The sequence below is a fragment of the Carettochelys insculpta genome, chromosome 5 (assembly GCF_033958435.1).
Source record: "Carettochelys insculpta isolate YL-2023 chromosome 5, ASM3395843v1, whole genome shotgun sequence".
Classification (NCBI taxonomy): Eukaryota; Metazoa; Chordata; order Testudines; family Carettochelyidae; genus Carettochelys; species Carettochelys insculpta.
Window position 1 is genome coordinate 30,576,906 of NC_134141.1, and position 22,063 is coordinate 30,598,968.

Sequence of the window (22,063 nt, forward strand, 5' to 3'; positions counted from 1 at the left end):
TGACAGGAATTTAAGTTTCAACTCTGCAGAACTCCTAAGTGCAGCAGAACCACCAATTAATTACTATAAGGCTGGGGCCACACTTGGCCAAAACTCTGAAATGGCCATGCTAATGGCCAAATCGAAGAATACTAATGAGGCGCTGAACTGAATATTCAGTGCCTCATTAGCATTCGCACACTTCTGGCTGCAGCACATTCACCTTTTCTGTTCGTTCCCTGTGAATCACCTGATATTGGCCACTGACAGAAGATAGGTACTGGGCTAGATGGACCTTTGATCTGACCCAGTATAGCTGGTTTTATGTTCTATGTTCAAAGCTGTTGGGGAGCTTCTGTGGAATATAGCAGATCCCCCAGGAATGATTTTTGCAGTTGTGCAAGACCTTTACCACAAAGATCCGTACTAGTATGTTTAAAGAACTTAATGGTAAAATTTCAAGAGTAAATTGAAGCTTTGGAAAAAAGGAAATCAAAATCTTCAGAAAGCTCACATAAGAGAAGAAAGTCCAAGAATTTCTGAATATTCAATTCAGTGCCTCATTAGTATTCTTCGATTTGGTCATTAGCAGGCTATTTCAAAGTTCTGGCCACGTGTGGCCACAGCCTAAAGCGCCTTAGGAATGAAGGCCTTGAATAATGGAACTACATAATATAAGTGGGAAACTATCTCCTAAAGTCTAGCCAATTGGTGATTAGCAAATTATCAGTTGAAGAAGATGTAATATTCAAAAACTATTCTAGAAGCAAAAACAACTTATTAGCATTTCATTAAAATAATGGATCAAAGGAGCCCATTGTATGAAACATGTATCAGAGCCACACATTACTCTAAATGAGAAAACTTAAAAATTGTGGCATCTGTTTACCAATGGTTATGTTTAATATAGCAGTTGGATCTGGAAGGATCAGTATGATTTCTTGGAGGGAATTTGTATGAGTGTGTTACTCTTTACTCATGCATTAATGTAGATTTGGTGGGATTCCTCATTCTTGTGTGATTGCAGATTTGGATGAATACTGTATGATTACTTATTTACGCTTCCTTCTTCAAAACATGAGCCTTAAAGGAAGTAAGCCAGGTGCGTTGGCAAGATGGAGCACAGTGAAAGACAGAATATAGAGTATAGAAAAACCAAAGTCCACCAACTCTAGTTTAGGATTCTCGTTTTTCTTACTGCTCCTTTTTTCACTGTATTACTGGTGTTTTAAAATAAACCATTACAGTATGTGTTTTTCATTAAATACCAATTTTTGGAGACGATTTTATATCAGCACTTTATAAGCAAATCATAGCATTACATGCTTCCCACAATTATTCAGAAAAAGACAAATTGGAAACTAGAACAAGTCAAGTTTCCCTAGCAGTCTGAGCAGAAACTATGTTTTATTTGTACAATAAGCATTTACGTATGAATTTATATTTTCAAACTGGTATACTCCAGAAATTGTTTCCTGTCATCTACCTGTATTACCTGTACTTAAATATATATTCCTAGGTGTTGTTCTGTATGCTTTATCAAGTAAAAAGATCTGCATTTAAAAATACTATTTTCTCAAGTTTTGGTGAGTTTGATCATATATGTTGATGTCTTGTGCCTGTATGAGACATTCCCAAAGCATTATTGGGATTATGTATTCCAATGAAGAATGAAATAAAAATCTGAATTCAGTAACATTGAACTTTTAAATGGCATCTGAGCTGTAACATAATTTTGAAAATGAACCTTACTATGATTAGTTTCTTTCAACAGTATACTACTCTACTGTGATGTTATTGGATTTTAAAATGAACATCAGAACCATTATTGTAACTATTGTCCTATGTTTGCACCAAATCTTACGCCAAGTGAGGTGCTTAATGAAAGCTAGTGACTCGCCGAGTCTGTTTATGCTGCTTATATGTCTGTATCATTTTTGTATGTGAAGGTATGTAAGATTGGCTCTATACTTGCATTACAAATGTCAAGTTCTGGGGGGACACAATAGGAGGTGTGGCATCCTATTGTGAAAAAATTCTTAGCCAGATAAAGCAGAATGGATTCTAGTCCACATCTCAGGAATTTAGCTGAGATGTGTCATCTGGCATGCCGCCCATGGCAGAATGCCCCAAAAAGGGACATGGACAGGTGACCTGATCATGTGATTATCCACTATGAATGGGACTCCAAGCAGAGAGTAAAAATGGATTTCCCTCCACATGGGCAAGGCTATAAAAGGACCCTGGCAATCTCCATTTTGTCTGCAATCTCCAATCTGCAGGTTGCAGGAACATGCCTGCTATGAACTGAACCTGAATGAACTGCCAACCTACCTAACAAAAACACAGGAACAAATCTACATGGATACACCCCTACTACCCTAACCATGTTTATTCTATCTACTACCCAAGATTCATAAACCTGGAAATCCCAGCTGTCCCAGCATCTCACGCATTGGCACTCTAACCACAGGATTATCTGGGTATGTGGATTCTCTATTCAGACCCTACACCACCAGCACTGCCATCTTTCTTCGACATACCACCGACTTCCTTAGGAAACTACAATTCACTGGTGACCTTCCTGGAAGCACCATCCTGACCACCATGGATGTAGAAGCCCTTTACACCAATATCCCACATGAAGATGGACTTCGAGCCGTTAGGAACATTATCCCTGATGAGGCCCAGGCACCAGTGGTGGTGGAGATTTATGATTTTGTCCTCATCCACAGCTATTTCGAATTTGAGGACAATCTATACCTTCAAATTGGTGGCACCGCTATGGGCATCTGTATGGCTCCACAGTATACCAACATTTTTATGGCTGACCTGGAACAACAGTTCCTCAGCTCTCATTCCCTAGCACCCCTCCTCTACTTGTGCTACATTGATGATATCTTCATCATCTGGACCCATGGGAAGGAGGCTCTTGAAGAGTTCCACCATTATTTCAACAGTTTCCACCTCACCATCAACCTCAGCGTGGACCAGTCCACACAAGAGATCCACTTCCTGGATACTACTGTGCAAATAAGGAATGGTCAAACACCACCCTATATCGGAAACCCACGGACAGCTATGCTTACCTATATGCATCCAGCTTCCATCCAGGGCACATCACATGATTCATTGTGTACTGCCAAGCACTAAGGTACAATTGCATTTGCTCCAATCCCTCAGACAGACACAAACACCTCAGAAACCTTTACCAAGCTTTTCTGACACTACAGTACACCTATGAAAATGAAGAAACAGAATGACAGAACCAGACGTGTCCCCAGAAGCCACCTGCTGCAAGACAGGCTCAACAAGGAAAACAACAGAATATCACTGTCCATCACATACAGCTTCAAAGCTAAAACTTCTCCAGCACATCATCAGTGATCTACAACCCATCCTGGACAACAATCCTTCACTCTCATAGTCCTTGGGAGGCAGGCCAGTCCTTGCCAACAGACAGCCTGGCAACCTGAAACAAATTCTCACCAGCAACTATAGACCACATCACAGTAACTCTAAATTAGGTGACCTTTCGCGGGACAGACCCACTTCTTCAGACCATAGCCATACCAGAACAGACTCAATATTTAAGGCATAGAGAACCAAAACAGTAATCAAAGTTGACAAATCAGAAAAAAAAATGATCAAGGTGAGCAAATCAGAGAGCAGAGGGGTGGGGAGTCAAGAATTAGATGAAGCCAAGTATGCCAAAGAGCCCCTATAATGTCCCAGAAAGTTTGCATCCTGGTCCAAACCACGCGTTAATGTGTTGAATTTGAATATGAAAGAGAGTTCAGCAGCTTCTCTTTGTAAAGCAGACTGGAAATTCTTCTTCAATAAAACGCAGACTCTTAAGTCATTAACAGAATGGCCCATGCCATTAAAATGTAGACTAACTGGTTTGTGGATCAGGAATGTTTTAATGTCTATTTTGTGCCCATTAACTCTTTGCCTGAGAGAGTTTGAAGTCTGTCCAATATACAAAGCATCTGGACATTGTTGGCACATGATGGCATATATGATGTTAGTTGAGGAGCATGAGAATGTGCCCGTGATTTTGTGAGTAACCTGGTTAGGTCCAGTGATGGTATCACCAGAATAGATATGTGGACAAAGCTGGCAGCGGGGTTTGTTGCAAGGAAAAGTCCCAGGACTGGTATTTCTGCGGTATAGACTGTGGCTATTGGTTAGAATCCTCATAAGGTTGGGAGGTTGTCTAGAGGAGAGAACACGGCTGTTACCTAGGGCGTTCTGGAGTGTGGCATCCTGATTAAAGATAGGTTGAAGGTCTTTAATAATTTGTTGCAGTGGTTTGAGCTGGGGGCTGTAGGTGATGACCAGTGGTGTTCTGTTCTTGGCTTTTTTGGGCCTGTCTTGGAGTAGCTGGTCTCTGGGTATTTGTCTGGCCCTGATTATTTGTTTTTTTATTTCTCCTGGTGGGTAATTTTATGAATATTTGGTAGAGATCTTGTAGTTTTTGGTCTCTGTCAGTAGGATCAGACCAAATGCGATTGTACCTAAGGGCTTGACTGTAAATAATGGATGTAGTTGTGTGCGCAGGATGGAAGCTAGAAGGGTGCAGGGAAGTATAGCGATCAGTGGGTTTCCGGTACAGTGTGGTACCAATCCATCCATCCTTGATTTGTACTGTAGTGTCCAGGAAACATATCTCTTGCGTGGAGTAATTGAGGCATAAGTTGATGGTGGGGTGCAGATTGTTAACGTCTCTGTGGAATTCTTCTATAGTATCTATACCATGGGTCCAAATCATAAAGATGTCATCCATGTATCTTAAGTAGAGGAGGGGTAATAGGGGACGAGGGCTGAGGAATCATTCCAGGTCAGCCATAAATATATTAGCATATTGTGGGGCCATGCGGGTGCCCATAGCAGTTCCACTAATCTGGAGGTATAAATTGTCCCCAAATCGGAAATAATTGTGGGTGAGAACAATGTTGTAGAGGTCAGACACCAGACTGGCTATGTTGACATCAGGGATGGTATTCCTGACTGCTTGTAATCCATCTTTGCATAGAATATTAGTGTACAGAACCTCTACATCCATAGCTGCAAGGATGGCATTGTCAGGAACTTTTCCGATGTTTTGTGATTTCCTCAGGAGGTCGGTGGTATCTCACAGATAGCTGGGAATGTTGGTGGCATAGGGTGTGAGGAGGGAGTCGATGCAGCTCCCTTGTGTGTAAGGGTAGGGCTTTTTATTATTATGCAGGAGACAGGATAGAGCACAAGTGAAGCAGTAGGCCTCAGTTAATTGATTCAATCTCTGAGGCCCAAATGCAGCAGTATATCTATTGTTCCTATTGTTAGTTAACTGTTCCCATTCTCTGTCAGTTCTCCCAAGAACATAAAACCTGTGAAAGTTTTAAGGCCCCTGCATTGCCAGAATGATGTAAAGGAATCTTATTATAAATGATAGTAAGGGAATCCTGAACAAGGAAGATCTATGAGTTTTCTTGACAAACAGGCATAATAGGGTTAGATTACAGCTCAGGATTTATTTTACTTATCCAATTAAACATTTATCAAACAGTCACCAAAATTTCAGGCCAATCAGAACCAAGCACCTCCCAAAGTATCCAGCCAAGTACAGAACAATGATTAGCAAAATTATATGACTTTCATGAGTGAAAGACTAAGAAATTTAAAAGGACAGATCACTTTTTGTTTCTATTTGGTGTTCTGTAAAGTAATTTAAATGAATCTCTAAAGTTCTGTAAAGGAATATCCAGAATTATAACTGAGATGCAAAATATTAGTTATCAAGTACTTGCAACGTAGCTTTCACATGTTTAGAAAATGATGAATAGTTACTATGAAAACAAAATATCGCACGAAAGCTCACCACCTAATGAATTATTTTGTCAGTCTTTAAAGTGCTAATGGACTGCTTTTTTGTTTTGATAGTACATAGACTAACATGGCCCTCTCTCTGTTGCTGAGTAGTTACTATGACTTTTTTCTATACTGTAGTTTAAATAAATTATTAAAACAATTGAAACTTGTGTGATCATATTACATTATTTTAACAAATAAAATACGCAGAATTTTGCAAAGTCTTGAATTTTTGGTGCAGAATTTAGAAATTTTTGGTGCAGAATCCTCCCATAAGTAAAATACGTGTGGGATAGTTGTAAATCAAGCTTGTGCTAGATTTCTGGGTTTCAGAGAGATGGGTACCATCATTAGCCAGCTACTTAATGGTTCATGAAGGACAATCAGATGCACAATGAGCCCATTGAGAAAAGCCGACAGTTATGTCTATGAGTCAGAAAGACATATAGGGACATGTCTGTTGCCAGGGGAATCGCAAGGGTTTTTCCATGCCCATGTGCTGTGATCTTGTGTTTGGGACAAACAATGTAGAAGCCACAGAACAAGGATATAAAAAGGCAGCTGAATCTTTTCCATTTTGTCTTCAATACAGCTTCTCATCCCTGGAATAACTTCTCTACACCCTGAAGCTCTCAAAAAAGGACTGAATGACCCATGCAAGTTCGGATGTGTTCAAAGGGGACTTTCAAGCCAGCAAACTCACCAATGCTGCTAAGAATTCTGCTATATGGACTCTGAAGTCACATGTATTTGATTGCTTTGACTGTTTAACCACTCTCGTTCTTTTATAATAAAACTTTAAATTTGAGAAGCTAAACAACTGGATTGGAGTGTGGTATTTTGGATAAGATCCAAACTAGTGTTAATTTAATAAATTTACATCTCCTTGAACTAGAAATCACAGCTCTTGCTCAAAGTGCAGATATACATCATCACACAGTACAAGCCCACCCTGCGTAATAACAACAATTACAGCTGTCATGTAACACACCAACAGACCTGTCTGCAAGCCTAAAGGCCTTAGCGAACAGCCTGTAGGCCTCAGAGAGCAAGAGTGGGAACTTCTATTCCTGGTGGCACAACCAAGTTCCCATCCCTGTGTTACAGCCTCTTACAGCCTTGAACCCAGCAATCATAAACATGAGATAGCCATACCATCTCCTGACACCTGCATTTAGACGTGGGAACCTGAGAGACCAGTAATGAGGGCAACCTTGGCTTCAGCCCTGTGAGAATGTTAAATGTGGCATTGAGCCAGCATGCACACACCCGGTAAACAGCTAAGGGATAAAATCACTGTAAAGTGCCACTCTTATCTGAGCTTCCAGCAGAGACTCTGAGCCTCAGGAGCACCCCAGATCCTTTCCCCCAGCTGAAGGAACATCTGCCACAGTCCTGATGTGAGGCACTTTGGGACTGGAACTCACTGTGACAGAAAGGGATGCAAGCATGATAAATAGCTTCGTGTCCAGTCATATACATCCTGTTGTGCATTGTCTATCGTGTGTACCATGTACATTAATTGCAATAATGTGGAGTAGATAAGCTTAATAAAGTGCTATTACCCCTAATTGGCTCTGTGTTGAAATGAATCCCATAAATCCTGTCCAGCCTTGGCCTTGTGAGTTGACAGCGGCAAGCTTGGATTTGACAATGCCATGGTCAAGCTCAGAATGGAAAGAAATTTGGAACTCAATTTCACAAAGTATTGCTTCACTTATTGTTAATAGTATAAGTTGAATGACTGGAGCACAAAAATCCACCAGCATTTTAAAGGAAAAGAACAAACACTGTGCTGCAGCCTGAAATTTGGTTGAAAAGTTATGACTGCTCTAATGCACTGATGATACTACCAAACAGATAAAATAAGAGAGACTGTATGAAAAGTATACAACTTCTGTGTTGAACTCGTATAATCTGATAGCATTGCTAGACAGCACGCATGCCATATTCTGCGTGTTTTCTTAGCCACAATGCTAAAAAAGTAAAATGTATAAATGGCCACATGGGAATCTGAAATATATATAGTCTGACAGTTACAGAATCTGTCCTATAGGGCTGGTTCTCTCCATTACAACATTTTTTTTTAAAATTTCACTGGAGTTATACCATTATAAATTGGTGTGACACAGTGGAGAATCAGTCCCACCATGCTCCATAACTGAAAAAATTCTCATTTCTAAACTGTGGTGGATCAACTAGTAGTTGCACTTTAATTTCACTTTCTCCATAGGACCAGAAGCACTATAAGTCATCGTATGGGATGAATTATTCGCAGAAAAGCATGTCATTTTTGGTAGTAATATTTTATCAGTGACAGACCAATCATAAAATTGACTAGACTATTGTAATAGAAATATCATGTGCCAAACGAAATAAACACTACATAATCCAAGAATCAACAGGAAGGAACCATCAGACAAAAATCTGATTCCAAATACCAGGACCCTGAAGCATTCATAAAACTTTTAAAAAATGAAAGGAAAATATTCGAGCAATGGAACACTGACTGGATAGCCTCCACACAAAGATAACAGAACTATTTCTAAAACTGCATTTTATTTCTAGAGGCACAGGAAATCAATTTGAAAATGAGGGCTTTTATGCTGATTACTTTAGATCAAAATACAGCCTGTGCAAGTGCAGCCAAAAATGTTGTGCAGCCAAGCTGATGCAATGTGTTCCAGTGTCCTATGTGTCCATGGATATTTGGGAATACACTGTACATACAGCTGGGAAATCTCAGTGGTACCCTTATCCAGATCTCAGCTATTAGGTTATAAAAATATTTTCACATTTCCTGCAGATGGCTAGATTCTTTTCTTCACCAGTAATTTTAGTTCAGAATTCATTATGGACAGCTGTTGGCTCTGATAGAACCTAATTTTCTCTTTTACCACACTCAGCTGCAAGCAGTCAGATTTCCTTTCCCTTACAGAGTATATTATATATAAACATGGGTGGGGGAAAATAACCAATTAACTAAATACATATGGATAAAATGACTCATTGAGATTGCTGATCAAATAATATGCCAAACTACAGCAAAAGTCAAAGGAAATTACAGGACTTGTAGAACATGATAATAAATATATGGGAATAATTATAAGAGCTAAAATACTTTGATGAACTGAGATAATGTGTGGAAAATACTCGTTTTTTGTTAAACAAACTTATATGAATTACTACATTTTAATAAAGTTCAGGTCATTTTAGTCACCAAAAGATTTTTGGTCTCCTGGAGGAAATTATTTGCAGTAATTGTTTGTAGACAGAAGCCAAGGCATTCTTCCATACCTCTATAGGTCAAAACAGAAAACCTGGTCAAATCATCGAATGATTTTTGCTGGCTTTCTTTCTTGAGGAAAACTGCTTAAGGAGAAGAAATATGCTTTTTACTAAGAATATTCAAAAAGGGTTTGACAGAAAATATTCCAAAGATGGGCAACAAAAATTAGCAATATGGGGGAAAAAACACACCCCCACAGTAGAAGAAATACTTAGGGAGAATCCTAGGGAGGTTGTGGAATCTCCAAAGCTGGAGATATTTAAGACAAGGTTAGCTATCAGGGATGATCTAGATGGTGCTTGACCCTGAAGGCAAGGGACTGGACTTGATGACCTCCTGAGAATAGTTCTAGTTCTAGTATTCTATGATTCTGAGAGTATTAAAAGATTAGGACTACTTTGTTTTGAGATGAATAAAGAGAATATGGTAGAAATGTATAAAATAATAATGCAAGACTTCAAAGAAGGTGAATTGATTGCTTTCTATTTACCTTTTCTTAAAATACATTAACAAATTGAAAGGAAAAGGAAAGGAAATAAAATTACCTCCCTTAAGATATAAAAATAAAGAAGATAGAAACTTGAAGAGTAAATAAATCCTGAATAATTATTTATTATGAAAAATAAAAAAATCAACAGCTACATTAGGAAGTGAACAAGAATGAGATAGGATAGAACTCCTCATGCATCAGGACTAAGCCAGTCAATAGTTGCTTCAAGCCAATCACTAGTTGCTTTCAGCTAAGAGGAAACATTGTTGAAAAATTCTCCATTATTGCAGTTTTACTCTTGCCATTGTCAAAGACAGAACACTGGACTAGACGGGTTACTGATTTGATCTAACATAACTTTTTTTGCATTCCTTTACAGCACAGGTAATTTACAAAATTATGAATTTTATGTGAAAAAATGTTGCTTTATGGAAACATGAGCTGTGTCTATACTTACCTGGAAGGTCGACTGCTGACACGCAATTTTAGGTACACCCGTTGCATACCTAAAATTGACTTTTCAGATATCGACTTTCATGCCTGTCTTCACAGCAGAAGATCAACAGGAGTACTCCTCCCATCACCCTTCCTTAATCCTCATGGTTTGCAAGGAGTTCTGGGGTTGACGTGTGAAAGAGCTCCCTGGAAGATGGAACCTGATCGGTCGATCTTCTGTGGTCAGTGTAGATGCAGATGTATTAGGATTTCAAAAGCTTATTTGTCACAGAACTGAACACATGGGTTTCTAAACATAGGACAGATTTACTCAAGAAGTCCATGAGAAGATATTTTTCATTATTTGTATCTGAATGAACAATGCTATTATTATATATTTGTTTAGTTTCAATCTTTAATGAGTGCTTCTAGTGACTATGACTGGAACATTTGGGACACGTTTACATGGGCAGCTTCTGTCGACAAAACTCACCAAGCATCTATATGGTTAAAATGCACCGTTGAGAGTTTTTTGACAAAACTCAGCTGTTCAGTCAGCAGCATTATCCCTGTTCCCAATCAGGTATTAATGCCTCTGTCAACAGTGTTTTGTCAACATAATGCCTGTGTAGACGCTTCTGTTGACAGAGATGACTTCCAGTTCCCTGGGCAGCCCTGTTTGCAGAGCTTCCAGTCAGCCATTCTGTCGAGAGAGGGCCGGGCAGTCTGGCTGCTCTCTGTCAACAGAGTGGCTTGCTTTTTCGATTTGCTTTTGTGTGTTCATGTTATCTGTTTACAAAGGTACTGCTGAGGTTTCTCTGTTGACAGAGGCTGGCATTGTATGGCCTTGCAGTTTATAGCAAATATAAACTTATGAAACACTGATTTCCTTTGTGAATATTTAGGAATTAATTTTTAAAGCTTTTGGCAAAACTTGCAAATTCATAAAAATTAAATTATAGTGTTGCTTTATCATACTGGTAGCCTACCTATATTTTTCACAATTGAGTGCTTCATAGCGGCTAGCATACTGCTCTTACTGTGTTTTGTAAGCAATGGATAATTAACAAAAACATTACCTCTAATCTTTTACATCCATGTGTGAATTGTTGTCATTTGTGTGTGGAATAAATTTTTCCATGTGCACCAAGACATGTATGAATGTGCACCATCAGCAGAAACAAAAAGCCAGTTGTAGGTACTCTGTTCATGAACTGGGTGGCACTGGAATTTCTCCTGAACAGCCACCTGAGCACACAGCTTACAGGGAATAATGATTACCATGCCTATGCACTCAGATTTTACAAACATTGGTGCCTAAGGTTTGGTACTACTTTGGGACCTAACTTTATAAGGTGGTGAGAATCCACAGCTCTTGTTGAATTCAATGGAGTGGGAGTTTAGCACCTTTGAAATCAAGCCACTCATTTAACAGCCTAATTATGGATCTAGATGCCAAATTTTGACATCCACGTTTAAAAATTTTATATCAAATTCCCGGAATTCTATATTAAAATCATTCTAAAGATCCATTAGTGCTTAACTCTCTTGGCATTTTCAGGTGTCTACATTTTCTCTTTACCTTTTGTCCATATACTTCCTTTGGTCTGAACAAAGAACATGAAAGCAACTGCATGAGAACTCTTCTTATGATCAGAAAAAAAAATCTAGGACAGTGTTTCTTCAACTATGTTTTGCAGAACACTGGTTTTCCATTAACAAATCACAGGTGTGCCATGAGCATTTGGAAAAATACACTAATGCTAAATATCTTCCGTAATTAAAATCAGATAGAATGTTACTTCGTTGCTATGCTACCTGATTAAATTACTTCATTTTGGTTTTGCTGCATACATTGCTGGATTTTTTTCTGACAAAATTTTTTTAAAGAAAATTTTTATAGGTGTTCCACATGAAAAATATTATTGTTTGGTGTTCCATGGCCCCACAAAGATTAAGAAACACTGATCTAGGATAGTATCAGTTTCACAGCCTTTGACATATAGGACACTATGGCCGTATCTACACTAGCCAAAAACTTCGAAATGGCCATGCAAATGGCCATTTCGAAGTTTACTAATGAAGTGCTGAAATACATATTCAGTGCCTCATTAGCATGCGGGCAGCCGCGGCACTTCGAAATTGACATGGCTCATCCAGATGGGGCTCCTTTTCGAAAGGACCCTGGTTACTTTGAAGTCCCCTTATTCCCATCTGCTCATTGGAATAAGGGGACTTCGAAGTAGCCGGGGTCCTTTTGAAAAGGAGCCCCATCTGGACGAGCCACGCAGCTGCGAGCAGCATCAATTTCGAAGTGCCGCGGCCGCCCACATGCTAATGAGGTGCTGAATATGTATTTCAGCACTTCATTAGTAAACTTCGAAATGGCCATTTGCATAGCCATTTCGAAGTTTTTGGCTAGTGTAGATGTAGCCTATATGTCACAGCTCTGAAACTGAGTTTGTAGAGAGTTTGGTGATGGCCTTTCTATTCCTCTTCTTCGAACATTCAGGTTCCTGTTCCTGCCATTTAGGTTACTATTAATTGGCTCTCATTATGCAAATGAATTGAAAAGCAATCTGTTGGTCCTTTAAATTCTTTTAATGAGCCATGAAACCAATGTCCACATCTGGTCTTTCAGTATTGGTCCTCAAGCTTTCACAACATTTTCAAAAGGCAACCCTAGGAACTTAAGTTCGTAACACTGTTAAACACTAAAAATCATGGACTTAACTGGGCCACTTGGGTTCATGTCTCATTACAACAATTTCTAACACACACCTCTGTGCTGACTCCCTCTTCAAAGCCCTTTTGCTTGTTAATCTAACCTTAACTGCCAGCTCTATTTCCACAAGTGGCCTCTGACAACATCCTAACCCTTAATGCTTATGTATGGAGCTCAGATATTCTGAGTTCTGTCACCAGAAAAGAAGACTCAAAAACTTGTACCATCCACCAACAGATGTTGGTGCAAACAAAGAGAACTCAGCTGCCTTTTCTCCTGCAAGACAGCATATGGTCAGAGTCACTGAGATAGTCAAGACAACTTTGAAACAAAAATTAGGAGCTAGAGTTTACTATTATATATATTTTACTAGCAGGAAATAAATATATGTTACAGTTATTTAATATCACTTAAGTCTGAGACATTTTTACTTTGGATTTAAGTGCAAGGAATGTTGACAGGTATCTCTTTTTCTACGGTATTTCTTTAAAGCAACTTTGACATCCACTGCACTTGATTTTTCCCTGAGATAGGGAAAGACTGCAGGGTTATGGCAGCCTAGAAAGAAAGAGCAGTTTTAATCAGACATATAATGACCTAATGCTATTTGCTGGTAGAGTGTAAACAGGCCATAGACAGTGTAATTCAACATACAGCTGCCTTCCACATGACTACAGGAAGAAAGATTCCATACTGAATGCAGCAGAAAAAAAGAAAATGTGAATAAATAGAGGAATTGTGGAACACTTCATGCTGGTGGTTTCAGAGACCTTCATTATCTTCTTCAGTGCTGTCAGCCATCCATGGAAGGACAGTAAGGATTCTGAGTTGTTTTCCAGGTAGAGGGAGGGAAAGGATGGGGAAGCTTTTAATGTTTTCAATCTCCTTTGAGAGATTTTTGAATATGTACTGGAGGGATTCTTTTTCTACGCTGTGAAAAAGGATAGACCTTCATGTGCAACTTATTCACTGTCAGGATTAGAAAGCAAAGATCCCGTGGTGTGCAGCAGTGGGGGTTGGGAGCTCAGAGCACAGCAGGAAGTAGGAAGGCATGAGTATAATGTGAAACATTCCACTGCACACAGTGCACCTATAGCTACACATTTGAAATATCTCACCTTAGAAACAAGTTAGGTAGATACCTTACTTTAAGTGCAGGATTGTATTACATGTATTTTTTAAAAATAAACTTGTCTTTAATGTGATAATTAGGTGTTTTAGTACATAAGGGCAGGGAGCTACTCAAACCAATAACTGACACGCCTCCAAACTGTCAAAGTTTTTCCATTTGCCATAATAGAATGAAAAGTGCACACTGAAACTTCAAGCTAAATGTCTCCTAAAGATATTCCCTATGGTGTTGCTATTACAAAAAACTGAAATGTTTGAGATTGTAACTTACATGTTAAGCTTTTATGTAGTGTTACCGAAGCACGAACTAAAGCTTGTGTGGTGTTCTGAAGAAAGCTTCCAGATGCCTTCCAGTACAATTTTATTACAATCTGATTAGTACCTGTTTACCTGTACTAATCCAGCTTCAAATATAATATGTGCTTTCCCCACAATCATTAGAACACACATTATAGTTTGTCTAATGCAGAATCCTCAGGTTTGAAACTGAATTTAAAACAATACATGACTTTTTTTTCTTTAAAAATATAATCACCTCTGCAAATTAAGACACATCAGTGTGGAAACAGAAGTTGTGCTGTCATATTGCTGAGCCACTCCACAACAAAATGAATTAAAGGATAAGTGCTTAAAATTTAATACTTTTTAGACAAAGCAGCATCTATCTACCTAAGGTATTTCTTTGGTTACTGCCTCTATGGTCCATAAACATCACACTACTTACCCCTATTGAGACAATTAAGCTTTGGACACATATAATGAATACCATCCTCAAAAAAGGTAGGCTTCTTGGATTTCTTTCAGCCTAAAATATCAGCTAATTTTGAATTAGCTCATTTTTCCTCTTCTAAATTCACTCTTTAAACTGCTGCTTGTATTGCTCTTTGCAAAGTATAACAGACCTTGCTGTTACATATGGAAATTATTTGTAAATTTGTTGATTTTTTTTTGTTCCTTTAGGGCTCATCTACAAACAAACAATATAGTTTAAGATGTCCACCCCCCTACTACCCAAACAGAGACGCAGCTGTAACTTATTCCTGCATGAGTGGTACATTTATGCCAATATAACGACATTCCCACAAATAGTGGGACCGAAGTAACAGGGCCTGCTGATTGGGGGAGGGGCAGGGGGCAAAGGGGGCAGTTGCCCTTGGGTCTGGCATTTCAAAAGGGCCCAGAGCTCTATCCACTGCTGCTGTTACTTTGGTAGCGGGTGGTACCTGGGGCCCCTTTGAAATGTTGTAGAGTACTGTGCCGCCACACTGTGTACAGCTCTGAGGGCACGTGGGCGTCTGCAGGGGCACAGGGCTGACTGCTTAAGCCCTGCCCCTTCTGTCTTTGATCCAGACCTCTATCCCACCCTGCCCCCAGGCCCACAGTGGCTGTTGGTGTCACTGGAAGTAACTACAACTCCTAACCAAAATAATCACACTTGTATGGAAGCTTTGCCTAGATGAAGCCTTAGACTTGTATTAGGCAATATTTCAGAAGCTTTCTGCCACTATTTATTCCCCTTACAACTGAGTGGACTTTAAAGAACACCATTTCTGAAATGCTCTTGCCTGTTGCACTGTAGGTTTTACATTTCTGCGAACATTTTTGTAAAGCAATACAATCAGATCCATACTTGGTATTTCATATGAAGTCAGACCATCATTTGCTAGATGTAGAATAACTTACAGTAACACACCAATATTTTCTCCCTTCTGGATGTTACTAGTATATGACTACAGAAGGGACTGTGTATTCTTTTTGGGGGTTTTTTGATTTGTTTTTCTTTTTGTGTCACCTCATTATACAATGTATCAGATTTGCACTGTTTATCTGACCATATGACTTATCGGGTGTGTCTACATTACAAACTAACTTCAAAGTTAACTTCGAAGTTAGGTACTCCACTGAAGTAGCCAGCAGAGAGTCTACACACATTTTTTTTCCCTTACATCCAAATTAACTTTGAACTAGGGAACCCAACTTTGAAGTCCTTATTCAGTTCCCAGGAATGGAGTAGTGCTCTACTTTGAAGTTTAACTTCAAAGTAGGGTGTGTGTAGATGCTCTACGTTGAAGTTGCATACTTCGAAGTAAGCAACTTCAAAGTTATTTTTGTAGTGTAGACACAGCCATTGAGTCCAGTCATTCTGAGTGCGGCCTCCTATTTTGTATCAGCAGCTAATTTAATCACTTAGGACTGAAAATGCCTTCCTGGTCACTGATCCATAATATGAATCCAACCTAACGTTTTCAATGTGGTACTTCCAATTGTCACTTCCTGTCACTTCAAATTGTTCCCACTAGTAAGAACACTATGGGCTTGTCTACACTACCACCTTCCTTCAAAGGAAGGATGGTAATTAGAGTGTTGGCAGTTTACTAATTAAGTGCTGATGTGCATAGGCAGCACTTCATTAAGCAAATTCCCCCCGCGGCAACTCCGAAGTTTTAAACTTCAAAGTACTGGCACGTGTCTAGCCAAGGCTCGTCCACCGGTACTTCGAAGTGCCAGGGCAACTTCAAAGTCCCCTTACTCCTCAAAATTTTGATGTTAGGAATAAGGGGACTTTGAAGTTGCCCCAGCACTTTGAAGTACTGGTGGGTGAGCCACGACTAGACATGTGCCGGTACTTCGAAGTTTAAAACTTCAGAGTTGCCACAGGGGGGAATTTGCTTAATGAAGTGCTGCCTATGCACGGCAGCACTTCATTAGTAAACTCCCAACAGCCTAATTACCATCCTTCCTTCGAAGGAAGGTAGTAGTGTAGACAAGCCCTGTATGTTGACCATGTAAGTAAATTCTTTATACTCTCAACTAGCTCATTAGATGGGCTTGGTTTTAACCCACCCTTTCAGTTACAGTGGTTTTGGTGCAAAACAGTCTCAGCATCCACATTTAAATCAATCTAGAGAGCTATATCTAACTGAGTCTCTAAGGGATTTCTGTCCATGATCAATCTGCCGATATCGTCTGTTTTTAAGAGACACGGTAGAGTGGAATAGCAGTGGGATTGTAGGGCAAGATTAAGGTGGACTGGTAGATATGTGTGGAAAAGGATGTATTAACTCTTTTTCACTTTCAATACCTATGTATTACCCCAGGTTTTAGTCTACTGTTTATAGGATTGAAGTCTCAGACCCTTAACAGGCTGTTAATCATTCCTTGTTCAGGCAAATACCTATTGATTTCAGTGAGAGTTTACTGGAGTAAAAACTGAGAAAGGAGCTCAGTGTTCAGCACCATCACCATGACCATGAAAAAAAATGTCAAATTTACCTCAACGTTCAATGAAAAGGTAGCTCGTGCCTGTCCTACATTGCTTAGTGGCATAGGTGATTTGTCTTTTCAACTGAATTGCGTTAAAAGCTTTCTTGGCATTGAGGGAAATTGCATCCACAGCTTCTCCCTATTAATTCTTTCATTAGCTTCTACCAAATGTATAAATAAAAAGCTTATAAAATTGTATTATTATTTTTATAATCTATCATTATAATTGAGCCCTGGCAAAGACAATAACCTTACCCCCATGGAGCTGACATTCTAAGCGTCTCGTGTACCTCACACTCAGAGTGGGCAACACTGAGGCATATTAATAGTTCTATTGACTTAAATGGAACTACTTAAATAAGCGTTGACCACCATCAACATGGGTTGCACAAACTGGCCATCCATTCATTGGGCTATATCTTTCAGATACGACAGGGAATGCACTAATCTGTAAGCAATAGAGATTTAAACAAAACCCAATACAGCAACCAAACGACTGCGACTGCCATCACTAATACCACATCCTGCTTTGAAGTAACTTTGCTATTTTTGACAAGAAAACGGTATTTTTCAAAGTGAAATAAATGAGCTTTGCATACAGAGGGAAGCAGCCTGAATATTAGTTTAGTATGGAAAAGCATGCAAAAAGGACACTGGAAATAAAGAAATAAAAAAGGCTTTTTAAAACAATGTGAAGGAGGAAAACAGGGATTGAGAAGTGGATGAGACTATAGGTAGGGATGCTCTGAGAGCTTGAAATTGAAGTGGAAAATTTCAGAAAGCCAGTGGAGTGTTTCAGGGAAAATGATTAGCCCACAGGAAGGAGATCTTGGAGTAATAGTGCATTGTTCTATGAAAACCTCCATTCAAGATGCAGGGGGGAATCAAAAAACTAAATAGAATATTAAGACCCTTTAAGAAATGAACTAATAAGACATAAAATATCATAATGCAATCATATAAATCCCTAGAGCATGCAGTTTTGGTCACCTCATCTCAAGAAAGATGTACTAGATTTGGAAAAGTTGAAGAGAAGAGGAAAAAATAATCAGTGGTATGGAACAGCTTACAAATGAGGAGAGATTTAAAATAAATAAGAAAAAATGAATGGGATTGTTCAGCTTAAAAAAGAAATGACTAAGGGAGGCTGTGAAAGACGTCTTAAAATCTTGAATAGATGGAGAAAGTAAATAGGGAAGTTTTATTACCTCCTTTGTATAACCAGGGGGTTAATATAACCAGTTAAATTAATAGGTGATAGATTTAAAATCAACACAAGGAAGTATTGCTTCAGACAATTAACCTGTGTAACTTGTTTCCAGGTGATGTCATAAAGGCCAGAAATATAACTGGGTTCAAAAAAGAATTTGACTAGTTCGTGGAGGGTAGTTCCATTGAAGATGATCAGGGACACTGACCAAATGCTGTGGGTGTCCCTAGACCTCTGACAGAATCCGGCATTGGATAACAAGGCTTGGATCATTAGGTAATTTCCCTGAGCAACACAGTGTTCTGGACTGACCTCCTGCATAGTACAATTCATTAGAATTCTCTTAATTCCTGTCTGATCAAACATACCTATTTTAGAAAAGCATCCTGTTTTGATCTAACAATTACCAGCGATGAAGAATCCAGCACTACACTAGTAATGCATTCCTCATGCTCCCTTCAGCTTCCATTCAATCTCCCTTTTAAAGTGAAAGGCTACACTTGAGTCTGGAATTCAGGCTTTTCTTAGACTTAATTTCAGTTTCCTTTGATCTTCTCCAGATTTCATGTTATTTGTTTTAATGTGCAATATTGAAACCACAGAAATGTATTTTATTACTCAAAATTACCAGAACCATTTCTCCAACGTACATAGTCTTAAATCAAGAACAAAGACAATAGTGCTTCTTTTTTTTCTCCAGTGACTTCTGAATATGCCTGTTCTGCTTATAGACTTCTGCTGGCAAATTTATTCAATTTGCACACACTCCAAGCATTCTGACATGAGTTCCCATTACACAAACCATTCATCTTTTCTGACCGCAGCCATCAAACTAGGCAATTTTGCCTTAAGTCCTAATTTGCCATTATTTACCTGCCCATAAGCATGTTGCCAAATACCCAACATTTCATTTTATAATCACCGAGATACAAAACCTGACTAGACCATTGAGACCGAGCCTTTTCACAGAATGGGCAGGATGCAACCCCAATACAGAAGAAACTCCAGAAGCATAAAGGGGCTTTATTTAGAAACTTTAAAATACAAAACCTTAATTATAAAGCAATGTCACTGTGACATTTTGAGACATTCTGAAGTAAAGTCTGTGCCTACCTGCAATGCACAACCATAGGTCCAGCATCAGGAGGGTTACAAGTTTTGACTCGCCGCAGGAAAGCTAGAAAGGGTGTAGGATGTTCTGGAACTCCATGGTCAGGCCAAGCAGTGAACTGGAACTGACGCACTTCTCTTTTCTCACTTGAACCATTCTATCAAACAAAAACTTTTAATGAAACGACTATGGTCTAATTCTATGGCAGCACTATGGAGACAGCATAAGGGTGCATAACAATGAAATCCCACTAATCCTCATGAGGGAACAGAGAGCAATGAAGTCTGGACACAGAAGAAGATATTACAACTATTCTAAATGGCTGGTTTTGTGGTTCAAGTGAGATGAGAGTTTTAGTTACACTTTATAGCACACAGAACCAACTGCCAGGGCTTTAGTTAATTCTTCATTCAATTAAACCATTGTTCAGAGTGAGAGCTCCATATTTACTGATAAATCTTTAGGCTGGGAGGAAAATGCACTATGATAACAGAAGAATTGTTTTATTCTTCAGCATTGCCACTAGGATCAAGATTTAAGTAAATCCTGAAGAGATCTGCTTTCTCCAAATCAGCCTCTTTAAGTGGGGGGAGAGGATGTCACAGAAAATGTACCTTGTAAAGTGCAAATGTTCGAACACAGTATGTTGCCAATTCAACAGTGTCTAGAAGGGTCACTTGGATCAGCCCATATGTTTCCGTTCCTCTGCTTGGCCAATACTGATCACATTTCACCTGTAATAAACATGTATATATAAATGTTACATAGTTATACATTTATTTACAATGGTATGGGCCAGATCCTCAAATAATATACAATATCATCATAGTGCTGTGAAAGTCAATGCAGCTATAAGCTGTGTCTACACGTGCACGCTACTTCGAAGTAGCGGCACTAACTTTGAAATAGCGCCCGTCGCGGCTACACGCGTCGGGCGCTATTTTGAAGTTAACTTCGACTTTAGGCAGCGAGACGTTGAAGTCCCTAACCTCATGAGGGGATTGGAATAGCGCCCTACTTCGACGTTCAACGTCGAAGTAGGGACCGTGTAGACGATCTGCGTCCCGCAACATCGAAATTGCCGGGTCCTCCATGGCAGCCATCAGCTGGGGGGTTGAGAGATGCTCTCTCTCCAGCCCCTGCGGGGCTCGATCGTCACCATGTGCAGCAGCCCTTAGCCCAGGGCTTCTGGCTGCTGCTGCGGCAGCTGGGGATCCATGCTGCAGGCACAGGGTCTGCAACCAGTTGTCGGCTCTGTGTATCTTGTGTTGTTTAGTACAACTGTGTCTGGGAGGGGCCCTTTAAGGGAGCGGCTTGCTGTTGAGTCCGCCCTGTGACCCTGTCTGCAGCTGTGCCTGGCACCCTTATTTCGATGTGTGCTACTTTGGCGTGTAGACGTTCCCTCGCAGCGCCTATTTCGATGTGGTGCTGCGCAACGTCGAAGTTGAACATCGACGTTGCCAGCCCTGGAGGATGTGTAGACGTTATTCTTCGAAATAGCCTATTTCGATGTTGCTACATCGAAATAAGCTATTTCGATGTAGGCTTCACGTGTAGACGTAGCCATACTGTTTAAAAAACACTGATGAGTATCTGATGAAAAGAATGTACTTTAATGATCAAATGGATAGATTCTCTGGTTGTGGCTCTCAGTACTATATTTATTCCGGCTATCTTTACATTTTTTGGGAGCAGACACTCAGCACCATAAATGAGTGTAACTCCAATAAAGTCAACAGAGCTATATCAATTTGCACCAGCTTAGGATCTGGCCCAGGTATCTTTCTTTCTCTCTTTCTTTCTTTCTATACAAAGTGTTGCTAGGAACTAATATTTTTAAATCTTTCCACCACATTGCATCTATTCTGAATGTTTCACGTTAGTTCCAGCATATATAAATTGCTGTTCAGATGGTAATTTAAACCATTTTTTGTATGCACAGAAATATATAAAAATCTGGATTTCTTTGGCCTTTAGTTATTGTAGTTAGTGAATAAAATATATAAAACAGCACCCATACTACAAAGTGAGTTACAAGAAAATATAATTTCCTTCTCAGTTCATTATTATGAAACATATCAGCAAATTACATGAACAGACATTTAAAATACATGGTTTAATACAAAGAATTCATCCATCAAATTTTAAGACATAAGGCATTTCATCCAGAAAAAATCTCCATTACAAAACATTGCTTGTTTAGTATAATATTAACAAGCTGAAATAATTCTGTATAAAGCAGATGCATAACATAAGTGCGTATTTATTCTCTTTTCTGAAACTGGGTGATTTGTTTTGGTTAAAGATATCTTCTAATATCTAAAAGACTAGGGGTGGAAAAGAGTTGTTGATTCTTTGAGACAATCACAGTAACTGTAGAAAAATAATATAAGATTTAAATAATTTATAATTCTTTTATTTGAAATGAATCACACATGATGCTGAGACAAACTCTTATGAAAAATTCTGTCACATTAGCCTGGCTAATGCCGTAAAAAAAATAAGTCATAATTTAAGCCCAGTTGGATTCACATTGAATCCAATCAGATCCAACAACAAAGAAAAATGAAAAC

The 22,063-nt window shown here is 39.1% G+C and overlaps 1 protein-coding gene across 5 annotated transcripts in view; it reads right to left on the reverse strand.

Annotated features, from left to right (window-relative positions):
* Positions 1 to 22,063, reverse strand: part of PTPRD (protein tyrosine phosphatase receptor type D) — a 495,679-nt gene that overhangs the window by 25,634 nt on the left and 447,982 nt on the right. For all 5 annotated transcript variants that reach the window (XM_074994889.1, XM_074994887.1, XM_074994886.1 and 2 more), the window contains 2 exons: positions 20,105 to 20,224; positions 19,493 to 19,647 (listed from right to left, as the gene is read on the reverse strand). In XM_074994889.1, coding sequence (XP_074850990.1) covers positions 19,493 to 19,647; positions 20,105 to 20,224 — 275 coding nt within the window. The remainder of the gene's footprint in view (positions 1 to 19,492; positions 19,648 to 20,104; positions 20,225 to 22,063) is intronic.